This window comes from Sus scrofa, chromosome 13 (genome assembly GCF_000003025.6).
Source record: "Sus scrofa isolate TJ Tabasco breed Duroc chromosome 13, Sscrofa11.1, whole genome shotgun sequence".
NCBI lineage: Eukaryota > Metazoa > Chordata > Mammalia > Artiodactyla > Suidae > Sus > Sus scrofa.
The window spans coordinates 72,191,001-72,214,994 of record NC_010455.5 but is presented as its reverse complement, the minus strand read 5'-3'; the positions used below and the strand labels follow the sequence as shown (position 1 = coordinate 72,214,994).

Below are 23,994 nucleotides of genomic sequence, written 5' to 3'. Positions count from 1 at the left end.
AGGCTAAGAGCTCTAAAACTGTATTCTCTTGTATCCCGAGAGTGAAGGAAAATTCTGGAGCATGATGGGCAGGCAGCAGCTCACCAACACCAGGACTCCCCAAACCTGCCTTCCATCTAACTCCACCACCTTCTCAGTCTCTCCTCCTTCTCTCCTCTGTGGCTACAGGCCCCAGCTCCCCACACTCAGCATTAAACTACAAAGACAGTGACACACCTGATACAATGGAAGACCCTCTCCTCTACCAAATACAGAAGAGATGATCAATATATTCCACTAAAATATGATGAATGCTTGGTTAAGAAATGCTTCAGGGGAGTTCCCGTCGTGGCCCAGCAGAAAGGAATCCGACCAGGAACCATGAGGTTGTGGATTCGATCCCTGGCCTCACTCAGTGGGTTAAGGATCTGGTGTTGCCGTGAGCTGTGGTATAAGTCGCAGACGCAGCTCAGATCCTGTGTTTCTGTGGCTGTGGCATGGGCCGGTAGGTGTAGCTGCGATTGGACCCCTAGCCTGAGAACCTCCATATGCAGCAAGTGCAGCCCTAAAAAGCAAAAAAAAAAAAAAAAAAAAAAAAAAAAGGAAATACTTCAGGTAGCCTAGTTTCCTTCATTTAAATGCTCCTAGAAGACCAGCATATGATGTGGCTACTGGTGAACTATTCCTACACTACTATAAGGGGCTGAGTAACTTGAACAAGAGATCCCACTGAACCCTCCCAACCAGCCTATGAACTTGATAACCTTGTTGAAATTTTGCGCATTTAGAAACTGAAACTCAGGAGGTTCCCATTTGTGGCTCAGCAGTAATGAGCCCAACTAGTATCCATGAGGATGCAGGTTTGATCCCTGGCCCTGCTCAGTGAGTTAAAGACCTGGTGTTGCTGTGAGCTGTGGTGTAGGTAGCAGACCTGGCTCAGATCTGGCATGGCTGTGGCTATGGTGTAGGCCAGCAGCTGCAGCTCCGATTCAACCCCTAGCCTGGGAACCTTCAACTGCTGTATGGCCCTAAAAAGATAAAAAACAAAAACAAACGAACAAACAAAACCTAAAACTAAAACTCAGAAATATTCAACTTAACTTACCTGAAGTCAAACAGTTAGCAAACAGCAAGGCCAGGATGTAAACCCCAATTTCCAATACCTATGTGTGTGCCCCCCACACAAGCGGCACAAAAAAGGTTGTTGCCAAAAGATTAAATAACCTACTTTACTTTCAATTTCATCTGAATACCTTTTTCTAAAACCCAAACTCAAAGTCCTATTAAGTGTGTGCAGGCCTCAAGGGGGAAATGGCCATACTCTAAACAAGCACCACATTCCTGCGTCCACTCAGTTAAGTTGCCTCAAGCTTGGGGCCCCAGGCACACTGCCACACAGGAGAGTTACCGCACTTTCAACACATGCACAGGGCCAGGACAACCTTTGGTGTGGAGGCTCTCCTGAGAGGAAAGTGGAACAATGTTACAAAAGCATAAAGGACCCATGCTTTCAGCAGAATAGCCACTAGAGCCACATGGTTCCTTCCTGTTACAAAACATCTATAATAAGAAAATGGTCATGATAGATCAGAGTAGCAAAGCACCAGAGGGCAGGTGTTTGACAGGTGTTGAAAGCTGGGCAGGTGTTTCACAGATGCCAGAAACCCCTGGGTAAAAAGGAGCCTTGAAGGGCACACATTGGTAGACAAGGTGGCCATAGAGAAAACCTCTAAGGGACAAGGACAAGCTTATTAGTCTCATCATGGCTCTGGCTGACAAAGTCTCCCTAGGAGGCTCTCAAACAAATTCAGGATTCGTGTCTACGCTGCCTGATGGCTAGAAAACCCAAGCCATAAAATTCCCATCATGAGCCCTGGGTTGGCAGCACAGCAGAGCCCCTCACAAGTCCTCTCAGGAAGCATTCAGCCCTCACCAGGAGATCAGGGAAGCCTCAATTTGATCAAACATGAGTTCACAGATACAGGATACACAATAAGAAAATATTTAATGAACAAGAAACAAAGGCTGGAGTTCCCATTATGGCACAGTGGAAAGAAATCTGACTAGGAACCATGAGGTTGAGGATTCGATCCCTGGCCTTGCTCAATGGGTTAAGGATCTGGGGTTGCCATGAACTGTGGTGTAGGTCACAGATGTGGCTAGGATCCCAAGTTGCTGTGGCTGTGGCGTAGGCCGACAGCTATAGCCCCGATTCGACCCCTAGCCTGGGAACTGCCATGTGCCATGGGTGTGGCACTACAAAAACCAAAAAAAAAAAAAAAAAAAAGCAAAAAACCCCAACCAACCAAACAAACAAAAGGCTATCAAGCACAGCCAGATTTTGAAGGAATTAAAAGTGTAAAAAAATGGGTGGTTGGGGGTGGGGCTTCTTCATTACTAAAAAAAGGAAAAAAGAAAAAAAAAAGAGGGCAAGCTAATATATGTAGCAGACACAACAGATTTAGACAACCGCCATTTTGCAACGACCAATGTGATAAGTGATGAGGAAACCACTGATGAATGCTATAGCCATAGGGTAAAAGGATATTCATAAAATTTCAGTGTTACTTTCCAAATGATTATGAATTAGAGGGAATCAGTCCCCTTACAGTGGAACGTGGCATAAGTCCAATTGCAGGTTCCAGACACAGTGTCACCTGTGCAGCATTTTGCCAAAGTGCTGAACATTTCAGAGACCATCAGACAACCAGTGTAGGACGTTCTACAAAACAGCTGTCCTGGACTCTTCAAAAATGTCAACATCAGAGTTGCCACTGTGGCTCAGAGGTAATGAATCCAATTTGTATCTATGAGGACCCAGGTTCGATCCCTGGCCTTGCTCAGTGGGTTAAGGATCCAGCATTGCTGTGAGCTGGTATAGGTCTCAGACATGGCTCAGATCCCACACTGCTGTGACTGTGGTGTAGTCTGGCACCTATAGGTCCAATTCGACCCCTAGCCTGGGAACTTCCATATGCCGCAGGTGTGGCCCTGAAAAAATTTTTTTAAAAATTTGAAAAATGTCAACATCATCGTAAGAATAAAAACAAAAAGTGCAGGGGAGAGTAACTGCTGTAGATAAAAAGAGCCTCAAGAGGTAACAACTGTATGATATTTGATTATAATTGAATTTAAAAACATAAAAAATGGGAGTTCCTATCGTGGTGCAGAGGAAATGAATCCGACTAGGGAACCATGAGGTTGCGGGTTCGATCCCTGGCCTTGCTCAGTGGGTTAAGGATACAGCGTTGCATTGAGCTGTGGTATAGGGCACAGATGCGGCTTGGATCCCGCATTGCTGTGGCTCTGGCGTGGGCTGGCAGCTGTTGCTCCAATTCGACCCCTAGTCTGGGAACCTCCACATGCTGCAGGTGCGGGTCTAAAAAATAATAATACTAATAAATAAATAGATAAATATATATATAAAAAATGAAAGAGACAAAAACTGAAAAAACTTGAAGATATTTTAACAAAAACAGACTAGCTGATACTATTAGCAACCTCCCATTTCTGGGGTGGAGGACAGTACTGTGGTGACGAAGGAGAGAAGGTCCTTACACTTCCTTCCAAATGGTTCAGAAGTAAAACAGAGGAAACACAAATGTCACAAAATGTTTACAATTAGTTACCTACAACTAGGGCACAGAGCAGTTCATCATACTGTTCTTTCCACACTTTCATATCTTTCAAATTTCTCAAAATGAAAAATATTCAATGGACAGGATTAAAGAGTAGCTTCCTCCTTGGCATTCTCATCATGGAATAACGAACCTGACTAGCATCCATGAGGACATGGGTTCGATCCCCGCCTTCGCTCAATGGGTTAAGCATCCAGTGTTGCCGTCAGCTGTGGTGTAGGTCTCAGACACACCTCAAATCGTGCACTGCTGTGGCTGTGGTGTAGGCTGGCGACTACAGCTCCGATTCCGACCCCTAGCCTGGGAACTCCACATGCCACAGATGAGGCCCTTAAAAAGACAAAAAGACAAAAAAAAAAAAAAAAAAAACCCAACAACAACAACAACAACCACCTTTCCTTAGAGCTTACAAGACAGGCTGGAAAAGAAGTCTAAAGAAGTTACCCATGGAGTTCCTGGTTAACAACCAGGTCAGCGGTTAACGAACCAGACTAGCATCCATGAGGATGACAGTTTGATCCCTGGCCTCGCTCAGTGGGTTAAGGATCTGGCATTGTAGTGAGCTGTGGTGTAGGCTGCAGATGCAGCTCAGATCTCGAGTTGCTGTGACTCTGCATAGGCCAGCAGCTACGGCTTTGATTTGACCCCAAGCCTGGGAACCGCTATATGCCGCAGGTGTGACCCTAAAAATACCAAAAAAAAAAAAACCAGAAGCTACCCAGGAATTCCCTTGCAGCACAGTGGGTTAAGGATTCTGTGTTGTCACTGTAGCTGGTTGCTGCCATTGTGCAGGTTCAATTCCTGGCCCATCCCTGGCTGGGAACTTCTGCATGCCAAGGGCACAGCCAAAACAACAACAACAGCAAAACCCAGAAAACATGAAAGAGGTTGAAAGACAAAGAAGACAAAATGAGAAGCTCTGGCCCAGAGTTTCCCAGTTGTGGCACTGTGACCGTTTTAGGTTGAGAACTCCTCCTTCAGGGCTGGCTCTGTGCCCTGCAGGATGATGCTCTGCAAACCCCATGGCCTCTATCCACAAGATGCCAGCGGCACTCCCTGCCCAACCAAGTACGACAACCAAAAATGTCAGGACAGTGCCGCCCAGGGGAGGACTTCTGCAGGGGACCCTCATCTAGCTGGAGCTGCAGGAGAGAACAGACAGAACAGGGGAAGGCTGGCCAGTTCCCAGAGCTGATCAGACACAATATGTTCTCAGATCCAGAAGGAGTTAACATCAAGCACAATAAATGACAATAAATCCAATGAACAACTATATGCCAACAAGTTTGGCAATCTGGAAGAAATGGACAATTTTCTAGAATCTTACAGCCTGCCAAAACTGAATCAAGAAGAAACAGACCAACTGAACAGACCGATCACTACAAATGAAACTGAAGATGTCATAAAAACACTCCCTACAAATAAAAGTCCAGGACCAGATGGCTTCACAGGCGAATTCTATCAAACATATAAAGAGGAACTGGTGCCCATCCTCCTTAAATTCTTTCAAAAGGTTGAAGAAGGAATACTCCCAAAGACATTCTATGATGCCACCATCACCCTAATTCCAAAACCAGACAGAGATAACACCAAAAAAGAAAACTATCGCCCAATATCATTGATGAATATAGATTCAAAATTCTCAACAAAATCTTAGCCAACCGAATCCAACAACATACCAAAAAAATTATACACCATGACCAGGTAGGGTTCATCCCAGGTTCACCAGGATGGTTCAACATACGCAAATCATACACCACATTAACAAAAGAAAAGTCAAAAACCATATGATCATTTCAATAGATGCAGAAAAAGCATTTGACAAAGTCCAACATCCATTTATGATCAAGACCCTCGCCAAAGTGGGTATAGAGGGAACATTCCTGAATATAATCAAAGCCATTTATGATAAACCCACAGCAAATATTATACTCAATGGGGAAAAACTGAAAGCCTTCTCACTCAAATCTGGAACAAGACAGGGATGCCCACTCTCACCACTGCTCTTCAACATAGTTTTGGAAGTCCTAGCCACAGCAATTAGACAAACAAAAGAAATAAAAGGCATCCATATAGGAAGAGAAGAGATAAAAACTGTCACTGTATGCAGATGACATGATACTATACATAGAAAACCCTAAGGACTCAACCCAAAAACTACTTCAACTGATTAATAAATTCAGCAAAGTAGCAGGATATAAGATTAACATTCAGAAGTCAGTCGCAGAGTTCCCGTCATGGCGCAGTGGTTAACGAATCCGACTAGGAACCATGAGGTTGCGGGTTCGATCCCTGCCCTTGCTCAGTGGGTTACAGATCCGGCATTGCCGTGAGCTGTGGTGTAGTTTGCAGACGCGCTCGGATCCCGCGTTGCTGTGGCTCTGGCGTAGGCCAGTGGCTACAGCTCCGATTCAACCCCTAGCCTGGGAACCTCCATATGCCGCAGGAGCGGCCCAAGAAATAGCAACAACAACAACAAAAAGACAAAAAACAAAAACAAAAAAGTCAGTCGCATTTCTGTATACCAGCAATGAAATATTAGAAAAGGAATACAAAAATACGATACCTTTTAAAATTGCACCTCACAAAATCAAATACCTCGGAATATACATGACCAAGGAGGTAAAGGATCTATATGCCGAGAACTATAAAACTTTAATCAAAGAAATAAAAGAAGATGTAAAGAAACAGAAAGATATTCCATGTTCCTGGATTGGAAAAATCAATATTGTAAAAATGGCCATACTACCCAAAGCAATCTACAGATTCAATGCAATCCCTATCAAATTACCCATGACATTTTTCACAGAACGAGAACAAACAATCCAAACATTTATATGGAACAACAAAAGACCCAGAATCGCCAAAGCAATCCTGAGAAACAAAAACCAAGCAGGAGGCATAACTCTCCCAGACTTCAAGAAATACTACAAAGCCACAGTCATCAAAACAGTGTGGTATTGGTACCAAAACAGACAGACAGACCAATGGAACAGAATAGAGAACCCAGAAATAAACCCTGACACCTATGGTCAATTAATCTTTGACAAGGGAGGCAAGAACATAAAATGGGAAAAAGAAAGTCTATTCAGCAAGCATTGCTGGGAAACCTGGACGGCTGCATGCAAAGCAATGAAACTAGAACACACCCTCACACCCCATGCACAAAAATAAACTCAAAATGGCTGAAAGACTTAAATATAAGACAGGACACCATCAAACTCTTAGAAGAGAACATAGGCAAAACACTCTCTGACATCAACATCATGAATATTTTCTCAGGTCAGTCTCCCAAAGCAATAGAAATAAGAGCAAAAATAAACCCATGGGACCTCATCAAACTGAAAAGCTTTTGCACAGCAAAGGAAACCAAAAAGAAAACAAAAAGACAACTCTCAGAATGGGAGAAAATAGTTTCAAATGATGCAACTGACAAGGGCTTAATCTCTAGAATATATAAGCAACTTATACAACCCAACAGCAAAAAGCCAATCAATGGAAAAATGGGCAAAAGACCTGAATAGACATTTCTCCAAGGAAGATATACAGATGGCCAGCAAACACAGAAAAAAAATGCTCAACATCGCTGATTATAAGAGAAATGCAAATCAAAACTACCATGAGATACCACCTCACACCAGTCAGAATGGCCATCATTAATAAATCCACAAATAACAAGTGCTGGAGGGGCTGTGGAGAAAAGGGAACCCTCCTGCACTGTTGGTGGGAATGTAAACTGGTACAGCCACTATGGAGAACAGTTTGGAGATACCTTAGAAATCTATACATAGAACTTCCATATGACCCCACAATCCCACTCTTGGGCATCTATCCGGACAAAACTCTACTTAAAAGAGACATATGCACCCGCATGTTCATTGCAGCACTATTCACAATAGCCAGGACATGGAAACAACCCAAATGTCCATCAACAGAGGATTGGATTCGGAAGATGTGGTATATATACACAATGGAATACTACTCAGCCATAAAAAAAGAATGACATAACGCCATTTGCAGCAACATGAATGGAACTAGAGACTCTCATACTGAGTGAAATGAGCCAGAAAGACAAAGACAAATATCAAATGATATCACTTATAACTGGAATCTAATATCCAGCACAAATGAACATCTCCTCAGAAAAGAAAATCATGGACTTGGAAAACAGACTTGTGGCTGCCTGATGGGAGAGGGAGGGAGTGGGAGGGAGCAGGAGCTTGGGCTTATCAGACACAACTTAGAATAGATTTACAAGGAGATCCTGCTGAATAGCATTGAGAACTATGTCTAGATACTCATGTTGCAACAGAACAAAGGGTGGGGAAAAAAAATGTAAATGTAATGTATACATGTAAGGATAACTTGATCCCCTTGCTGTAAAAAAAAGAAAGAAAATAAACCCATTCTTTGACATATCACAGTGAAACATCAAAATCAAAATATCCCCAAAACACTTGGAGAAAAAAGACAAAATCCTCATAAGTAGACTTCTCAAAAGCAACACTAGAAGCCAAAAGGAAGCAAGTATCATTTTGAGAAAACATCTGGTGCAGAGAGAAAACATCTGGTGCAGAGAGAAAACATCGCAGACAGAAAACATCCGCGGACTGAATTATATACCCAATGTAACTATCTACTATCTTGCAAAACAAAGGCAACATGATAAATACAAACCTGACTTCCACCAACAAACTTCTAGGAGGAACTTTTTTGGAAGTTCCCAGGCTAGGGTCAAATCGGAGCTGTAGCTGCCACCATAGCCACAGCCACGCCAGATCTGAGCTGCATCTGCGACCTACACCACAGTTATGGCAACGCTGGATCCTTAACCCACTGAGCAAGGCCAGGGATCGAACCCATATCCAACATGGATACTAGTCGGGTTCATTACCACTGAGCCACAATGGGAACTCCTAGAAGGAACTTCTTAATGATGCACTTTAGGAAGAAGAAAATGGAGGGAGAGCAAAGATCTAAGATGTGAGAAGGAACAGCAGCAAGTGAATGGTCAATATAGTGACAAACAGAAAGAGAAATGAGGCTCATGTTTATACAGCCCTTTAAAGTTTACTTGTTCACAAAACATAACACTTTGTCCTCTAAGACACCAATATAAGATACACTGTCAATTCAAAATGATAATTAAATTCATCATTTTACAACTGACCAGTTTAATAACTGCCTGAAACAGGCAGGGCAGTGCTACTACTTCAGAAAAGACTAAGGTGAGGGATCTGCCTAAGGTCTCAGCAAGTCAGTTAACATTTGGAAAATTGCTTGCTGACTGACTTTCCTTCCCCCTCAAGTAAGATGTCACTCCCAAGGTTTTATGAAGCCCTAGGCCAACAGCAATGTACTTCCAAAGCAAAGGAGACTTGAAAGAGATAAAAGACAAATTACAGAGACAATAAGTCCCCCTCTGAGGACTTCATTCTCTTTCCTCTGGAGGTCAGCCAGGATAATTTGAATTTTAGAAGCATGGATTTTAGATACTCAATTGTATTATTGTGCATTGGTTTAAAAAACATACATATCACCAATTTAGCTAAACAAAGACTAGTTAAGACACAAATTCAATTTGGCTTAGACATTAAGATCATCCTCTTGGGTGGATTTTTAAAAATGAGAGAAAATGAGTACCTTGCCAGTTCCAGGAGGTCCTGCCAACAAGACAGCTCTTCCAGCCATTTTCTTGCTTTTGATTAATTCTACTATCACACCACATGCCTAAACACCACAATGGAAAGAAATCATAAATCAATATCAAAATGTTTCACAGGAGGAAAAAGCCCCCACAATTCAGACTTATTGAGTATCAGGATACCACAGGCACTGTTGTAGGTGCTGGAGGCAGTGAAAGCACGGAACTCATGTTCTATGGAGGAGACAGACGGACAAAAAAACATCCTACAAGATCACTACTATGAAAAAAAAAGTGCCAGAAAAGAGCATCAGCTGCAGACAGTGCTTGCTCTTGAGTTAGCTGGAAAGGCCTCTTAGACAGTATTATACTTAATACACAAAGCTCTAAGCAGGGTAGGAGTAAGTGTTCCATGCAAAGGAAACAGCAAATTCAAAATACAGGAATCAGTTTGGCATGTCAAGGGACAGAAAGGCTGAGGTACCAAGTCCAGAAAACCAGGAGACTGAGAAGATGAGGTTGAAGAGGCAGGAGGGGCAGAACTCAGAGTAGGATCTTCCAGTCTATAGTATAATTTCAATTTTATTCTACTTTTAATGGGAAGTCAGTGAAAAAATCTTAGGGTACATGTCATGTTCTGATGATGTGAAGCAGTGTTGCTTTCAAACACTGCTATGTGGAGAATGGACAGTAGGAGTACAAATGGGAAGAGTGATTTTTAACCTGGAGACAAGGGATATACTTCAGGGGCCCACACACATCCAGAAATTGGAAATGAAACTGAAAACCAAATTGTGTATATATAATCAAATGTGTATTTTTCTTTCTTTCTTTTTTTTTTTTTTTTTTTTTTTTTGTCTTTTCTAGGGCCGCGCCTATGGCATGTGGAGATTCCCAGGCTAGGGGTCGAATCAGAGCTGTAGCTGCCAGCCTACACCACAGCCACAGCAACTCGGATCTGAGCCATGTCTGCGACCTACACCACAGCTCATGGCAATGCCGGATCCGTAACCCACTGAGCAAGGCCAGGGATCGAACTCGCAACCTCATGGTTCCTAATCGGATTCGTTGACCACTGAGCCACGACGGGAACTCCTCAAACGTGCATTTTTCAAGGAAGAGGATTCACAGCTTTCATCAGATTCTCAAAGTAACCCACCAAAGGCTAAGAATCAATGACATAGTCTACTAGTTAGCCATCAATTAACTATTCCAGGATGCTACAAAGCAAATGCTGCATGTGAGAGTAAACCTATAGCATCCTAAGATCCAATGAATACCTTTTAAATCCTCAAGATTAAATTACTTGATTGTTGGTTTATTTTATTTTATTATTTTTTTGTCCTTTTAGGGTGGCACCCTCAGCATATGGAAGTTCCCAGGCTAAGGGCTGAATCAGAACTGTAGCTGCCAGCCTACACCACAGAACGCCAAATCCAAGCCACAGCTGCAACCTACACCAGAGCTCACAGCAATACCGGATCCTTTAACCCACTGAGAGAGGCCAGGAATTGAACCCACGTCCTCATGGATACTAGTTGGGTTCGTTACCACTAAGCCACAATGGGAACTTCCCTGTTGGTATATTTTAAATACTCTGAATATTAAGTCATGAACAGCATATACACACTGTGTATCTCTAGGTATATACATTTCATACACATAGCATACACATACGCACATACAATATATATATACACACAGTTGGCCCTTAAACCCCTGAAGGTAGGAGCACCCAAACTCCACACAGTCAAAAATCAGGGCATAAGGATACAGTCAGTCCTCCATAGCTGTAGTTCCACAGCCCTGGATTCAACCAACTCAGGATCATGTAGTACCCTAATATGTATTTACTGAAAGAAATCGGCATATAAGTGGTCCCATGAAGTTCAAACCCATGTTGTTCAAGGGTCAACTATATACAGATTGTGTATATGTATGTTCATATACAAACAGAAGTTTCATAAATGTGTTACTGATTTTATGTATTTTAGAATACATAAAGGAGTAAGACTGAGTTCGTCACTCACTGAACAACTATATCTCAGGACTTCATAATACAAGGTTTCTTATACTGACTAAATAACCTAACACCTGATTGTCTACAAGGTGCATTCTCCTTGCCTTAGGGCAGGCCACAGCTCTTCCCCCTGAGCCTTACTTTGTTGGCAGGGTCTTGTGAACAAATCTTATCTCCTCTCTCACTTCTCCACATGGACTGTGGGGAGGTACCTTGGTCCCACAGTTACCCCCTCAAAAACTTGAGTTCAAGGATGTGCTATATTCCATTTATAGCTCAGCTGGAAAAGCAGAGTATACTTAACAGAACCTAGAAGATATTCTTCAGATGCTGCATTTTTAAAAAGACAGAAGAGGAGTTCCTGTTGTGGCTCAGCAATAACAAACCCAACTAGTATCCATGAGGAAGCAGGTTTGATTGCTGGCCTCACTCAATGGGTTAAGGATCTGGTGTTGCCGTGAGCTATGATGTAGGTCACAGAAGTGGCTCGGATCTGGTGTGGCTGTGGCTGTGGCTGTGGTGTAGCCTGGCGGCTGCAGCTCCAATTCAACCCCTAGCCTGGGAACTTCCATATGCTGTCAGTCAGTGTGGCCCTAAAAAGACAAAAAGAAAAAAGAAAAAACCCACAAAAAGAAAGAAAGAAAAGATGAAAGAGCCACCATGACCTTTCCATAGTAATCTCTAATATCATACTCCTCAGTATTGGAATTCTCTGAGCAATTCAAAAGACGTAGAAGAGACTTTCCAAACCTTATCTGTGTACTCTTATTCACACACTAGAACCTCTTCCATTTAACTATCCTCAGTTTAGGCTCCTTCTCTCCAGTGATATGTCCAATGAATTCTAAAATTTTAAAAGTATAAACCAGGAGTTCCCGTCGTGGCGCAGTGGTTAACGAATCCAACTAGGAACCATGAGGTTGCGGGTTCGATCCCTGCCCTTGCTCAGTGGGTTACAGATCCGGCGTTGCCGTGAGCTGTGGTGTAGTTTGCAGACGAGGCTCGGATCCTGAGTTGCTGTGGCTCTGGAGTAGGCCGGTGGCTACAGCTCCGATTCGACCCCTAGCCTGGGAACCTCCATATGCTGCGGGAGCAGCCCAAGAAATAACAAAAAAAGACAAAAAAAAAAATAATAATAATAATAGAAGGTATAAACCAGAAGGGTCTTTAAAAGACGACCTAATTTTTTTCATTAAACACTAGAGAGGTTTCTGAGGTGACCAGACTCTAACAAGGACCTGGTAGCAGAGATGGGACAACTAATAATTCAATAAATAAACACTCAGTCCCTATAATAAGTCAGGTTCTGGATATATAATACTACCCAATCTCTACCTTTGGGAAGATCATACTCACATGGAAGCACAGAGCATCAGCGTTAAGACCATGGATTCTGGAATCAGATGGACTTGAGTTTAAATCCTGGCTCTGGGAGTTCCCATCGTGGCTCAGTGGTTAACGAATCCAACTAGGAACCATAAGGTTGCGGGTTCGATCCCTGCCCTTGCTCAGTGGGTTAAGTATCTGACATTGCAGTGAGCTGTGGTATAGGTTGCAGACGTGGCTCGGATCCTGCATTGCTGTGGCTCTGGTGTAGGCCAGCGGCTACAGCTCCGATTAGACCCCTAGCCTGGGAACCTCCAGAAGCAGCCCTAGAAGTGGCAAAAAGACCAAAAAAAAAAAAAAAAAAAAAAAAAAAAATCCTGGCTCTACCAATTACCAGTTGAATGACCTCAAATCTATAACGTAAACTCTGTGAAACAACTTCCACATCTGAAAAGAGTTCACAATATAGTGGCACAAATGCCAACAGGTTTATGGTAAAGTATACTAATGTCTACAATTTATTTTGAAATGCAAAAGCAGATTGCTAGATGGATAAAGGAGCAGATATAAGATAAAGCAACAGAGTAAAATGTTACTTGTAGAACTTAGGCACACAGGTATGCACTAAACGAATCTTTCAACTTCTTTGTATGTCTGAAAAGTCATAATAAAATGGAGGAGAGACACTTATTAGAATGGAGGTGACAATTAGACAATGGAAAAGGAGCTGCTAAGTACAGTGCTTGGCAGGTAGAAAGCACTGGACAATGTCAGTTATTTACAGTGACAGGTCTTCAGTGAGCAGAAGCTGGATAAAGAGAATTTTCAGTCACCTTGACCCTATTGCTATATCCTCTCTTGGCAGAGGATGTTCAAAAAAGTAACCAGAGGCTTCTCTTTGGCCTTTGCTATTAGCACAATGAGGCCAGAAGGAACCAGTCTTAAACTCCAATTTTATAGCTGCTAAGCCACGGCAGAGGCCAAGGGCATGGGGCTGCCGTGAGAGCAGAGACTACTTATTGGGGGCTGTACCAGCTCAGGGGGCGCGGGCTCAGGAGTCAGAACACACGGGTATAAACTCCAGCGTTACCATCGCTAAACTGGGCGGCAAGTGGATTGGTGACGTGCCCGCTCCCACGCTGAACAGTTTCGTGAGTATAACGCAGGAGAGCCGACTCGGCACCTTCATCATTTACTAACAGCGGACTTAACGGAATGGTCAGAAAGGAGGCTGGCGGGGCGGGAGAGCGGATCGCGGGCCCTGGAACTCCCGCGCTCTCAGCCCGATCCCTTCCCGACTCTGAAGCCCCCAGAGCTTCCCTCTGACCGCACAAATCCCGACCCGTGCCAGGGCCCTCGGAGCCCACCTACGTCTAACGGTCCTTCTGCTCCCCGGCGTCAACGTTTGTCATCCGAAATGCAAGCCCCCGGAGTACAGGGACCTGGCCCGTCTCCTCCCCGCTCATCCCCTGGCCGCGCCGACCGCGCAGGGCAGGGTCGCTCAAGACTCGCCGGCCAGAGACAAGGCCGCCAGGACCGTCCTGCCTGGGGACGCCCCCGCCTCGGCCCGCCCTCCGGGCCCGCCTCAGCCCCTCGGCCCCGCCTCAGTGTCCACCTCAGCGCCCAACTCAGCCCTTCAGCCCCCGCCTCAGCGCCCCCGCCCCCAGCCCACTGCCACACCTCACGCGCGTTCTCCTGGCCCACGAGCCCCGAGGCCGCCTGCTTGGCCAGACCATTCTCGTCTAGCCCTAGCCCCTTCACGTGGCTGTGGGAGGCAATGCGCTGCGTCTTGGTCGTGCTCTTCACCTCCTCGATCTTCATCCTGCACACCTGAGCGCGAACACCCGCGGAGCCTTGAGAGCTCACACCGGGTGCCCAGTAACCACGCGGCCGTTACCAGGCGGTTGGCCCAGGTCCGCCTCGGTCGGCGCTCCATTGGCCGCGGCGGGAACGCCTTCACCTCCCACTGGCTCTTGGCCGTGCCCTTCGCAGCTGCCGGGGAGGCTCCGCCCACCCACTTCCGGCTGTGTCCCAGGGTTTGTGTCCCCGCGGAGAGCGCTTCCTCCCTGGGTGGGAAGAGAGGGGTGCTGCACAAAACCCGGGCCGAATCCTGCCCTTTACCGTACTGCCATTGGTGATGGCAGCCAAACACATACCCTTATGCAGAGCCCAAGTTCCACCTCGGTGTTGGAGATGAAAAAACAGGTTTAGATCTTAAGCTTGTGTTCACTAGGCAGTTTGCTGACCTCCAAGCCTTTCCTCCCCTGGGGAAGCAGTGCTGAGCATCCTCTGTGCAACTGTCCTCTGCTTCTCCTCGCCACCTCTCTTTACTTAAATTAAGTTGGCTGTGAGTGGCGTTTTATGTCCCCAAAACTCTACTACCCTGTAAGATACTGTAACTCCTAATACAGATAAAGATGTGGCTAAATTAGGCCCAGTAACTTGCCCAAGAACACACAGCACATAATCAGCAGAGCTGGAACTCCAGCTGAGGACTTAAGGCTTTGCAGCCTGTGTAACCCTCATCCCAGCCCATGACCTCAGATGAGACAATCATCTAGCAGCCTGTCATGTCTGGTTCCATGATGATATTGACACTCGCCCTTTGGATGTGCTCCATTGGCCACACAGTCATTCAACAAACATTTGTTAGCACCTGCTGTGAGCCAGACAAGAGAATGCACTGGGATGCAGATATCAAAACAAAATCTCCAGCCTTGACAAGCTCAGATCTTAGGTGGGAAACTTACAACATGAGGAATGCAAGCCCAAGCAGGGCCACGTGGAACAGGTGGAGAGCCAAGGAAGGCACCATGAGATGATAATGTCCAGACCTAACCCTGAGAGAAGGGTAACACCCTCAGGAGTAGATGGTATGTCACCATTTTACAAATGAGTGAACTCAGGTCCAGAGAAAGGAAGGAACTTGCCCAGAGCTCAGAGAAGCTTGCATTAGGCTTGAGACAGACCTGAAGCCAAATCCAGCTGCAGTAGTTCTGGATTCTCAAATCTCCTTGAACTTCTCCATGGTAACATTTGAATCTAGTTTCCTAATTATTTGCAAATTATCGGGTCAATATTAGTCTCTCCCTCTAAACTGCAGGCATTACGAAAATGTAGACCACATCTGCGTTGCACATCATTTTAACCCCAGTGTCAGGCACATGGTCTGGCTCACAATTAAGTCTCCTTATAAATTCAGTACAGTTCTAGACCTCCACATACACACACAGTCATGCAGTTTTGCTGCACGTATTTTACATATTAGATTTTATGGGATGTGGTTATGGTTTCTGTCAGTAAATAGAAACTTTTGGCCCCCAACTCCCCTTCTGCCAGAGCTGTTACATTTTTTTTTCTTTTTGTTTATTCTTATATATTTTTTAACTGCTAAAAATATTTCAAAATCTGATCTAGTCTAGCATTCTCCTTTTATAGGTGAGGAAATTGAGGCCCTAAGATGAGATGGAGTTGGTCCAAGATCATACATTGAGCAAATGTCTTTCCTGGGCCTAGACCCAGGTCAGTGTGCAAAGAAGCTGGGCCTGGTTGCAGAGCGAGACAGTTCCTTTCATTTCAACAGAAGACTACACAGCAGGTCAGGGTCCAAGGTGTGCAAGGTGCATGAAGATAGGTGAGGCCCACAACAGTGGACATGGGTTATTTTTCCTCCAGCACCCTCTGTAATCTCTTCTGGCCACTTTCACTCTAGTTTCCTCTAGAGAACCACTCTTCTTCCACTTTACATTCAAGTAGTTTAGATGGGTTGACTCCTACCCTTAGCTTTGTTTCAGGGATGGACACAGGACCCCGGCCTGGCCTGTCATAGTATCCCCCCTCCCCTAGATGCTGATTAGTCTGGAAACAGTCCAATGACACTCAGTCCTGCACTTTTACTGGAAATTTAAGGAGAGACTTGGGTCCCAAGCTTCCAGTTCACTTTGCCACTTCATGGGAAGACTGCCTGAGAATGAAGTCAGCACAAAGGAAAGGAAAGCTGACAGATTCTTGATGAAATCCTTTACTTTCCCAAATCAAGCCTTGCCCCACTTGCAATGCGAATGGCACCAACCTTGGGAGTTTCCACTGTGGGGAATGAATTAAGTATCCAATTTCAGTGGCTCGGGTTGCTGCAGAGGCAAGGGTTTGATTCCTGGTCCAGTGCAGTGCAGTACGTTAAAGGATCTGGCATTACCATAGCTGCAGTGTAGTTCCCAGTAGCAGCTCAGACTCAATCCTTGGCCCAGAAACTTCCATATGCCATGGGTGCAGCCATTTAAAAAAGGCACTGACATTGGGGCTAAAAATAGCTTAAGTTTGCATCCGTGGGTTTGTGCAGTGACATTCCTTGTCCTTGCAGGGCAAGAAATGGTGTGGATAGCTGCATTCCAGCCTGTGCTGTGTGACAGCCCTCACTTGCCAGCTCTCTCACTCTCATTCCCATGACCCTTGGCCTTTCACCTCCAGTCCCTTGAGCTAGAGTGGGGTCAGCCCCCATGGCAACCTGGAGGAGAGTGTGATGGCTCTGAGGAGAGTTGAGGAGTCTTACAGAAGAGGAAGGAGGGACCGCTGACCATGGTAGACTTCACAGAGCTTGTAGAACACTGTTCTGTCCATATATAGCTGGAAGGAACAGGGCATGAGGTGGGCCCAGGGCATGGCTCCCACCCTGCAGCTGATGGGACATCTGTATCTGTTCAGTGCTAGGAGTGCCACAGAGCACACGGGCTGCCAGGGTGACAACCTAATCCAAGGTTAGTAGAGGATGTGTGGAGGAAGGTACATAGTTAACACAATCACTGGCAAGGTAGATACCCTCAGAGAAAAGAGAAATTTCCATTTCACTCCTAAAAGAATCTTTAAAGCCAAAACTCAAATCAAAGAGCAAAGTATAATAACTTCCTCTGGGAAAATTTATAATTAATCCTGGATTAATTGGCCTTAATGAAGTTGAATTAATTACTAGCTGTTTGTAAAGAACTTTGAACTACTTTAGTACAAAATGGCATTAAAGAAACAGAAAGGAACATTAAGTACAAATCCCAAATAATCATAGTTCTGCAGGCAGTTCCCTGTCAATCATTTCTCAGTGCCTGGGGTCCAGGTTTACAATCCAGGCTGCGACCCAGGAGTCTGCTGCAGAGGAGAGTGTCTTTGTGGGCTGGAGGTTCAGGGGTGGGTCCACTCAAGAAACAGTTATGGAGCCTTTGCATGTACCAGGCTGAGGGCAAGCAAAGACATGTAAGGGGTCCTCAGTGGGCTAGGACGGGTAGAGTGCCAGAGCACCAGCCTGATCTAAAGCAAACTTGCCTCACTGGGATAGAAGCCAGGATAGAGACAAAGGACACAGGAGGGGCTTGATGTGACCTGCATTTTGCTGGCAAAAGTGCCCCAGTTCCTACAGGGCATTCCCCTGCAACCTTGGAGTGAGCTTATGACTCACACCTGCCCAGCCAGGCTCTCTATTTCTCTGCTTGGTGCAGGGGCACAGCCAACCCCAACTACAGTCTTCATCTGGCTGAGTTTCAGACAACCCAGAGTTGCCATCTCCTTGGCACTTGTGGAGACAGGGCTGGACTCAACGGGAGGCTCATGCCCAGGTTGCTGCTGGGGTAGGACCTGGCTTGGAGCCAGCGGCTATGGGAGGTGGAGGCAGGAAGACCCACCTGGTGTTAAAGCCCCAGCCCTGCTGCTGGCCAGCGCTTAGGTATAAGTCAGGGCAGGTAGACAGCCCCAAGTCTCATGGCTCAACAAAGCATGTGTTCCTCAGATTTCATATGGAAACGCTCTCTCCTCTCGGAAATCGAGAAGATGAGGCAATGTTCAGCTCGCATTCTCGCCCACTTTCCCTTGGCTGAAGCTGAGCAGGGGCTCCCGGGTCTACACAGGACATAGCCTGCTGACGCCTCTCCTGTGAGGCACCTGCCTGGCCAGTGCAAGCATTTAAAGCTGTGATCCCTGTTGCTGACGGGGAGACACTTTTTATGGATAACACTTGAAAAGCGTGAGATTCGTGGGCTCTCCCCCGCGCGCACGCACCTTACACACGGCCTGGAGCTGTGCGGGACGCCATTGACCCGGGTGCGTGTTGCCGCGTCGGGAAAACAGCCGTCCTTTCCCGGCGGCCCTCCCCAGTTTTTTCCACGCGGGCTCTTCTGAGCCGCGCGCCTCAGCTTCGCCACCAGCCGCCTCCCCGGCTCCAGTCCTGCCGCCTGGGCTCTACTTTCCCGGGGGCTTCTCGTGCGAGCAGCGGTCGGTTCGGCTTTCGGTCCCTGTTTGTCGCCCCCCACCCCCGCCCACGTGGTGCGGGGAGAGCGCCGTCCCCGCGAGGCCCTGAGAATGAACGAGTGGAAGTGAGACCGCGGAGACTGAGCGAGAGGCGGACGGCGCCTCAAGCTCTGGGCTCCCCGGCTTCGGGCGGCGGACGGCGGGCGGAAGCTTCGGCGCCGGAACATACGAGCGGGGCGCGGGCGGCGGGGGTCGGCTTAGCTGGCGGACCGCGGCGGCGGCATGGCGGGCCGGCGGGTGAACGTGAACGTGGGCGTCCTGGGCCACATTGACAGCGGCAAGACCGCGCTGGCGCGAGCGCTCAGCACAACAGCCTCCACCGCGGCCTTCGACAAGCAGCCGCAGAGCCGCGAGCGCGGCATCACGCTCGACCTGGGCTTCTCGTGCTTCTCGGTGCCACTGCCCGAGCGCCTGAGGCCGGCGCCGCCGGGGACCGAGCCCGAGTCCGGGGCCGAGCTGCAGATCACGCTGGTCGACTGCCCCGGGCACGCCTCCCTCATCCGGACCATCATCGGCGGTGAGCACAGACGGCGGGGGCGCCTTGCCGGGCGGGGGGCGCGGCGCGGGAGCCCCTCGCACCACCCCAGCAGGAGGGGCCTCTCTAGAAACAGCGAAAGTGTTTCGTTTGTACCACATGTGTTTGTAATACACGCACGAGTTAGGGCAACTCAGGACCACAGAAAGTGCCCAGAAGGTCTCCATTCACTGCCCCCAGTCTCCTGCTTTCCCGGTCTGGGTGCCAGTCTTAGGGACTCCGTGTGAAGACAGGCAGGCCCGTGTATAAGTCAACCCCTCCTCTTGTTCTTATTTATTTTTTTTAACAGAATAGTTAACACCACTTACACTGTTTCACTCAATACTCGGGGTATCTTATCTGTACATATAAAGAGACATCATTCTTTTTAAAGGTCACATGAATTTCCATTGTACACTTGTACCATCTTTTTCTTAATCTTTTAAAAATTTTTTTATTTTTTCCATTATAACTGGTTTACAGTGTTCTGTCAATTTTCTACTGTACGCAAGGTGACCCAGTTACACATACATGTATACATTCTTTTTTCTCACATTATCGTGCTCCATCGTAAGTGACTAGATAGAGTTCCGAGTGCTATACATCAGGATCTCTTTGCTCTTAATCTCTTCATGATGGGCATTTATGTCATTTCCTGTTTCTGGTAAGAAAGCTTCAGCAAGTTTTCTAGAACAAATGTCTCTGGTGGGTGTGCTTATGTGTCTGGAAGGATAGCTCCTGCAGCTGAGATGCTGGGGGGGGGGTGCCTTCTGAGATGTATCATTTAGTTAATTTAAAATATACTGGTGGTACATGAATAAATTCTACTTGTGAAGAAAGAACATTACAAACCAGGTAAGGGTCCTCAGTTACTCCTCCCATCTCTCCAAAAGCAGCCACTAGTATACCTTTGTGGATTACTTTGTGGACAGAGCTTTAAAACTTGTTTTGTTTACTAAAAAATGGTAGAATAACAGAAGCACATGGCAGTAAGAGAGTATAGGTCAGAGACTTTAACTCCTCACCGCCACCCCAGGAACCAAGTACCTCCCTGCTTTCCATTTCCTTCTGTTTCTTCCAGCAGTGTTCTCTGCACCTTCAGGCTCCTGTGGGATGTGTCTTGATCAGATGGTTCTATCGGCCTGCCAGTCGATGGCTGCACCCATGGCTGGGCATAGTGGGTCCAGCTGTAGTACTTTCACCTTGTCACCTCCCATGTGGTCACGCTGCGGGCCGTGTGAGGTCACTTCTCCATTCTCAGGAGAGGAAGTGGAGGCTCAAAGGGGAGCAGGGATCTGCTCCAGTCTCCCCACCTCAAGTCTTCTACTCTAGACCCACTTCAGCCACCAGATGCTTATTAGGGGCACCTGTCCTCTCTCTGCTCTCCCGTCCCCTTGTAACTGCTTTCTGTGGTCACATCCAGATACATTTCAGGACTCATTCTCTGAGCCAGCCCAGGTGGAAGGGTAAGAAAAATGAGAAGGCAGGTTGTTGGTCTTTTCCCGTGGAAGATGTAGGGGGTGAAGGACATGCTTCTGGAGGCTGGACTGAGGCCTGGCTTTCTTGCTCACCAACTGTGTGGCCTTGAACGACTGTTTCTGGACCGTCCACACTCTGGCTTTGCTCTTCCCAGACATCTCCTACCTCCCGGGCAAATGCGGTGGTTACTGTTTAACAATCGAAGGGATTGGGACTTGGAAAGGCTGCTAGGAGGTGACACGGTCCAGGGCCCTGCTTGGGCTCCAAGCCAATGCTTCCCAGGTCCCTTTACTCCACCCGCCCCATCCACATGTACATTCTTGGAGTGTCTTCACAGGATACAAGGTTTCAGGTGCCAAATTATAATGCCCCCAAGAATAGGGCAAGTCCTTGGTAAGTTGTAGAAGAAATAAAGAGGAATTTCTCTCCTCCTGTGTATACATCATGGCTGTCATGTTGCTCTTGCCCCTGAGAGGGGGGGACTCTCCTTGTCTTCTTTCAGGGGTCAGCACATCACCTGAACACATTACAGCAGTGGAACTAGGGCTGACACTGTTCTTCCTTAAGTAGGTCAGATTCTCACCCTCTGCTCAGGGAAATGAGAAAAAAGGTGACATTTTTCTTTTGAGGGGAAGGATGCTGCTTTCAAGTGCCAACTCCAGCCTAGGCCTGTTGCTCCAAACTTGCATCTGTGTGACAGCACTGAGTGGTGGAGGTATGGGGGGATTGTGGCCCCCATTTTTCTCATGAGGAAAGCGAAGCTTGGAAAGTCAAGTATGTTGGCAGGTGTTGGAACCTAGCTCTGCTGCCCTCACCTGGGTCTAATGAATCTCCTTAGTTATCCTCACGATCTGGAGGCCGAATCCTGTCTTCTGGCACCAGATTCCTACAGTCCTGGACCTTGTCCCTCCTCTCCTGCCCACTGCCCCACCCTTGTCCTTTGGCTGCATTCCTCACATAGCACAAGCTGCTCCTTTTATGGATGTGTGTCAGAGCATGGCAGCCTTCAGGTTCACGACTGTCCAGGGGCTGCTCGCTGCCCTCATGGTGACTCCAGCCTCCTCTTTCTTCATGGGCTGTAGGACCCACAGTCTGGTCTCTGCCCTCCTCTGAGCCCTGTCCCTGGCTTCTGACCTCCAGGCACACTGGTCTCCCTCCTGCATATTGGATGGGCCAGACTTGGACCTGCTGTGCCCCCTGTGTGGTCCATCTAACTCCTGCTCTTTTAAGTCTCAGCTCTTAAGTGTCACCTTCTCAGAGAGGCCTCCTCTGACCTACTGGCCTAAAGTATCCAGCTCTCTGGCGTCATACTTTCTCATGAATCTCTTTTTTCTGCTGTGGATGCTCTGGACATGTTTACTTGTTGGTCACCTCTGTGCTCCCTGAGAGCAGAGCATTAACTGTGTCTGTCTTGACAGGGTGTCCTCAGTGGTGGGGCCAGAGCCGAATGAATGAGGCCACATACCAGCACCTGGGCTGTCACAGGGTCATGGACCGAAAGTAATCAGCAGGGTCCCCTCCCTCTGGGGGCTGACAGCGGGGCCACGTGCAGAGTGACCTACTGGTTGCACATGGGATGAAAGCTGGGGTGACTCACTGGGTGTGATGAGGAAAGAACAGCTCTCCTAGGGGCAGCACTGCCTGGGTAGGGCTCTGAGGCTTGAGCCTGCTCTCTCGTCTCTAGGGTCAGGGTAACTGCCAGCACTTAGTATGGCCAGAAGTCGGTTGTGGTGTGTGTGGGGGGCATTGAAAGTGAAGGCCAGAGGGCTGGTGGGTGGATCCTTCAGAGTGGGGAGTGGATTTAGGTTGGGCCTTCAGTGCAGATTCTCCTCAGGACCTTGGAAGGCTTTTAAAGTTGGTTTGTGACCTCATGAGGGCAGAGCTTTAGGAAGATGCAAGGACATGACTTGTGCTGGCAGCAGGCAGTGCCTCTGTGCTTGGGGTTTCTGGGAGGTGGGCTGTTGCTGGAGTTCTCGGTGCAGTGGAAGGACCTGGACCCCTCGCTGAGTACATACCCTCCCGGCCCCCCCACCGAGTAGGAGGAAATCAGAATGGTTGTCTGAGTCCCATGATGGTGTGTCTGAAGTTTAATGTCTCTCTCTCTCTCTTTTTTTTTTTTTGTCTTTTTGCCTTTTCTGGGGCTGCTCCTGCGGCATATGGAGGTTCCCAGGCTAGGGGTCTAATTAGAGCTGTAGCCGCTGGCCTATACCAGAGCCATAGCAACGCAGGATCCAAGCTGCGTCTTCCACCTACACCACAGTTCATGGCAATGCCGGATCCTTAACCCACTGAGCAAGGCCAGGGATCGAACTCGCAACCTCATGGTTCCTAGTTGGATTCATTAACCACTGAGCCACAATGGGAACTCCAGTTTAATGTCTCTTAAATCAAAGCCAACTCTCTTTAATTCCATTGCTTGCCCAAAATACTTTCCTATACAAAAAGATCCTTTCTTAACTTAGAGAAAATTGGGTTTTATCTCCTTGATCCTTGTGGCCATAGATAAAACTCCAAAGTGCAGGGGGTTCATGGTGACAACAATCCTTAGCCTTTATTTAGTGCTAGCCTGGTGCTGTTGTTGGTTTGTTTAATCTTCACAGCAGTCCCGTGAGGTAAGAGGTGGTACTCCCATTTCACAGATGAGGAGGCAGGGGTTCAGAGAGGTCAGGGAGCACAGGTCAGAAGGGTCAGAGCTACTTCGAACCCACACTGACCTGCCACAGAGCACTGGCCTTCTTGTGGGAGTGGACAAACGTGCCTATCAGCTGCAGCCCCTGTGGTAGTGTTTCAGGACAGTATTTTTCTCTGATCTATTTTAGAGTATAAATCTTTCAGGGTCAGAACTTCAAAAAGATTCAGTAATACATGTTTTAAAGACTTGGATGGGGGTGAGGAACTTGACCCATCCTCAATCTCACTCTGGCAGAAAGGAGGAGGTCTGAAAAATGCTGGTGCCTTGGCTTGGCAATTTATAGTCGTCTGGGGGCCGCTAGGATTAACAGTGCGTTGTCTCCTGGTCTTTTGTTCGGTGGTTAATGAACAGCAGCTCCTCTGCCGACTCTCGCCCAGATCGCTTGCCTCTGGTGCCTGCCACTTAGGCGGTGCT

At 47.1% G+C, this 23,994-nt stretch overlaps 2 protein-coding genes across 4 annotated transcripts in view; one reads left to right on the top strand and one right to left on the bottom strand.

Moving 5' to 3' along the window:
• Nucleotides 1-18,776, bottom strand: part of RUVBL1 (RuvB like AAA ATPase 1) — a 50,296-nt gene extending 31,520 nt beyond the window's left edge. Inside the window, exons 1-2 of one of the 2 annotated variants that reach the window (XM_021069443.1) lie at nucleotides 18,647-18,776; nucleotides 9,261-9,347 (exon numbers count right to left, since the gene is read on the bottom strand). In XM_021069443.1, coding sequence (XP_020925102.1) covers nucleotides 9,261-9,308 — 48 coding nt within the window. In that variant the 5' untranslated portion in view covers nucleotides 9,309-9,347; nucleotides 18,647-18,776. Of the gene's footprint in view, nucleotides 1-9,260; nucleotides 9,348-14,287; nucleotides 14,615-18,646 lie in introns of those variants that run through there. The other variant, XM_021069442.1, reaches the window with a different exon arrangement.
• EEFSEC (eukaryotic elongation factor, selenocysteine-tRNA specific) overlaps nucleotides 18,650-23,994 on the top strand; it is a 154,937-nt gene continuing 149,592 nt past the window's right edge. Inside the window, exon 1 of one of the 2 annotated variants that reach the window (XM_021069440.1) lies at nucleotides 18,650-19,412. In XM_021069440.1, the coding sequence (XP_020925099.1) occupies nucleotides 19,118-19,412 (295 nt within the window). In that variant the 5' untranslated portion in view covers nucleotides 18,650-19,117. The remainder of the gene's footprint in view (nucleotides 19,413-23,994) is intronic. The other variant, XM_021069441.1, reaches the window with a different exon arrangement.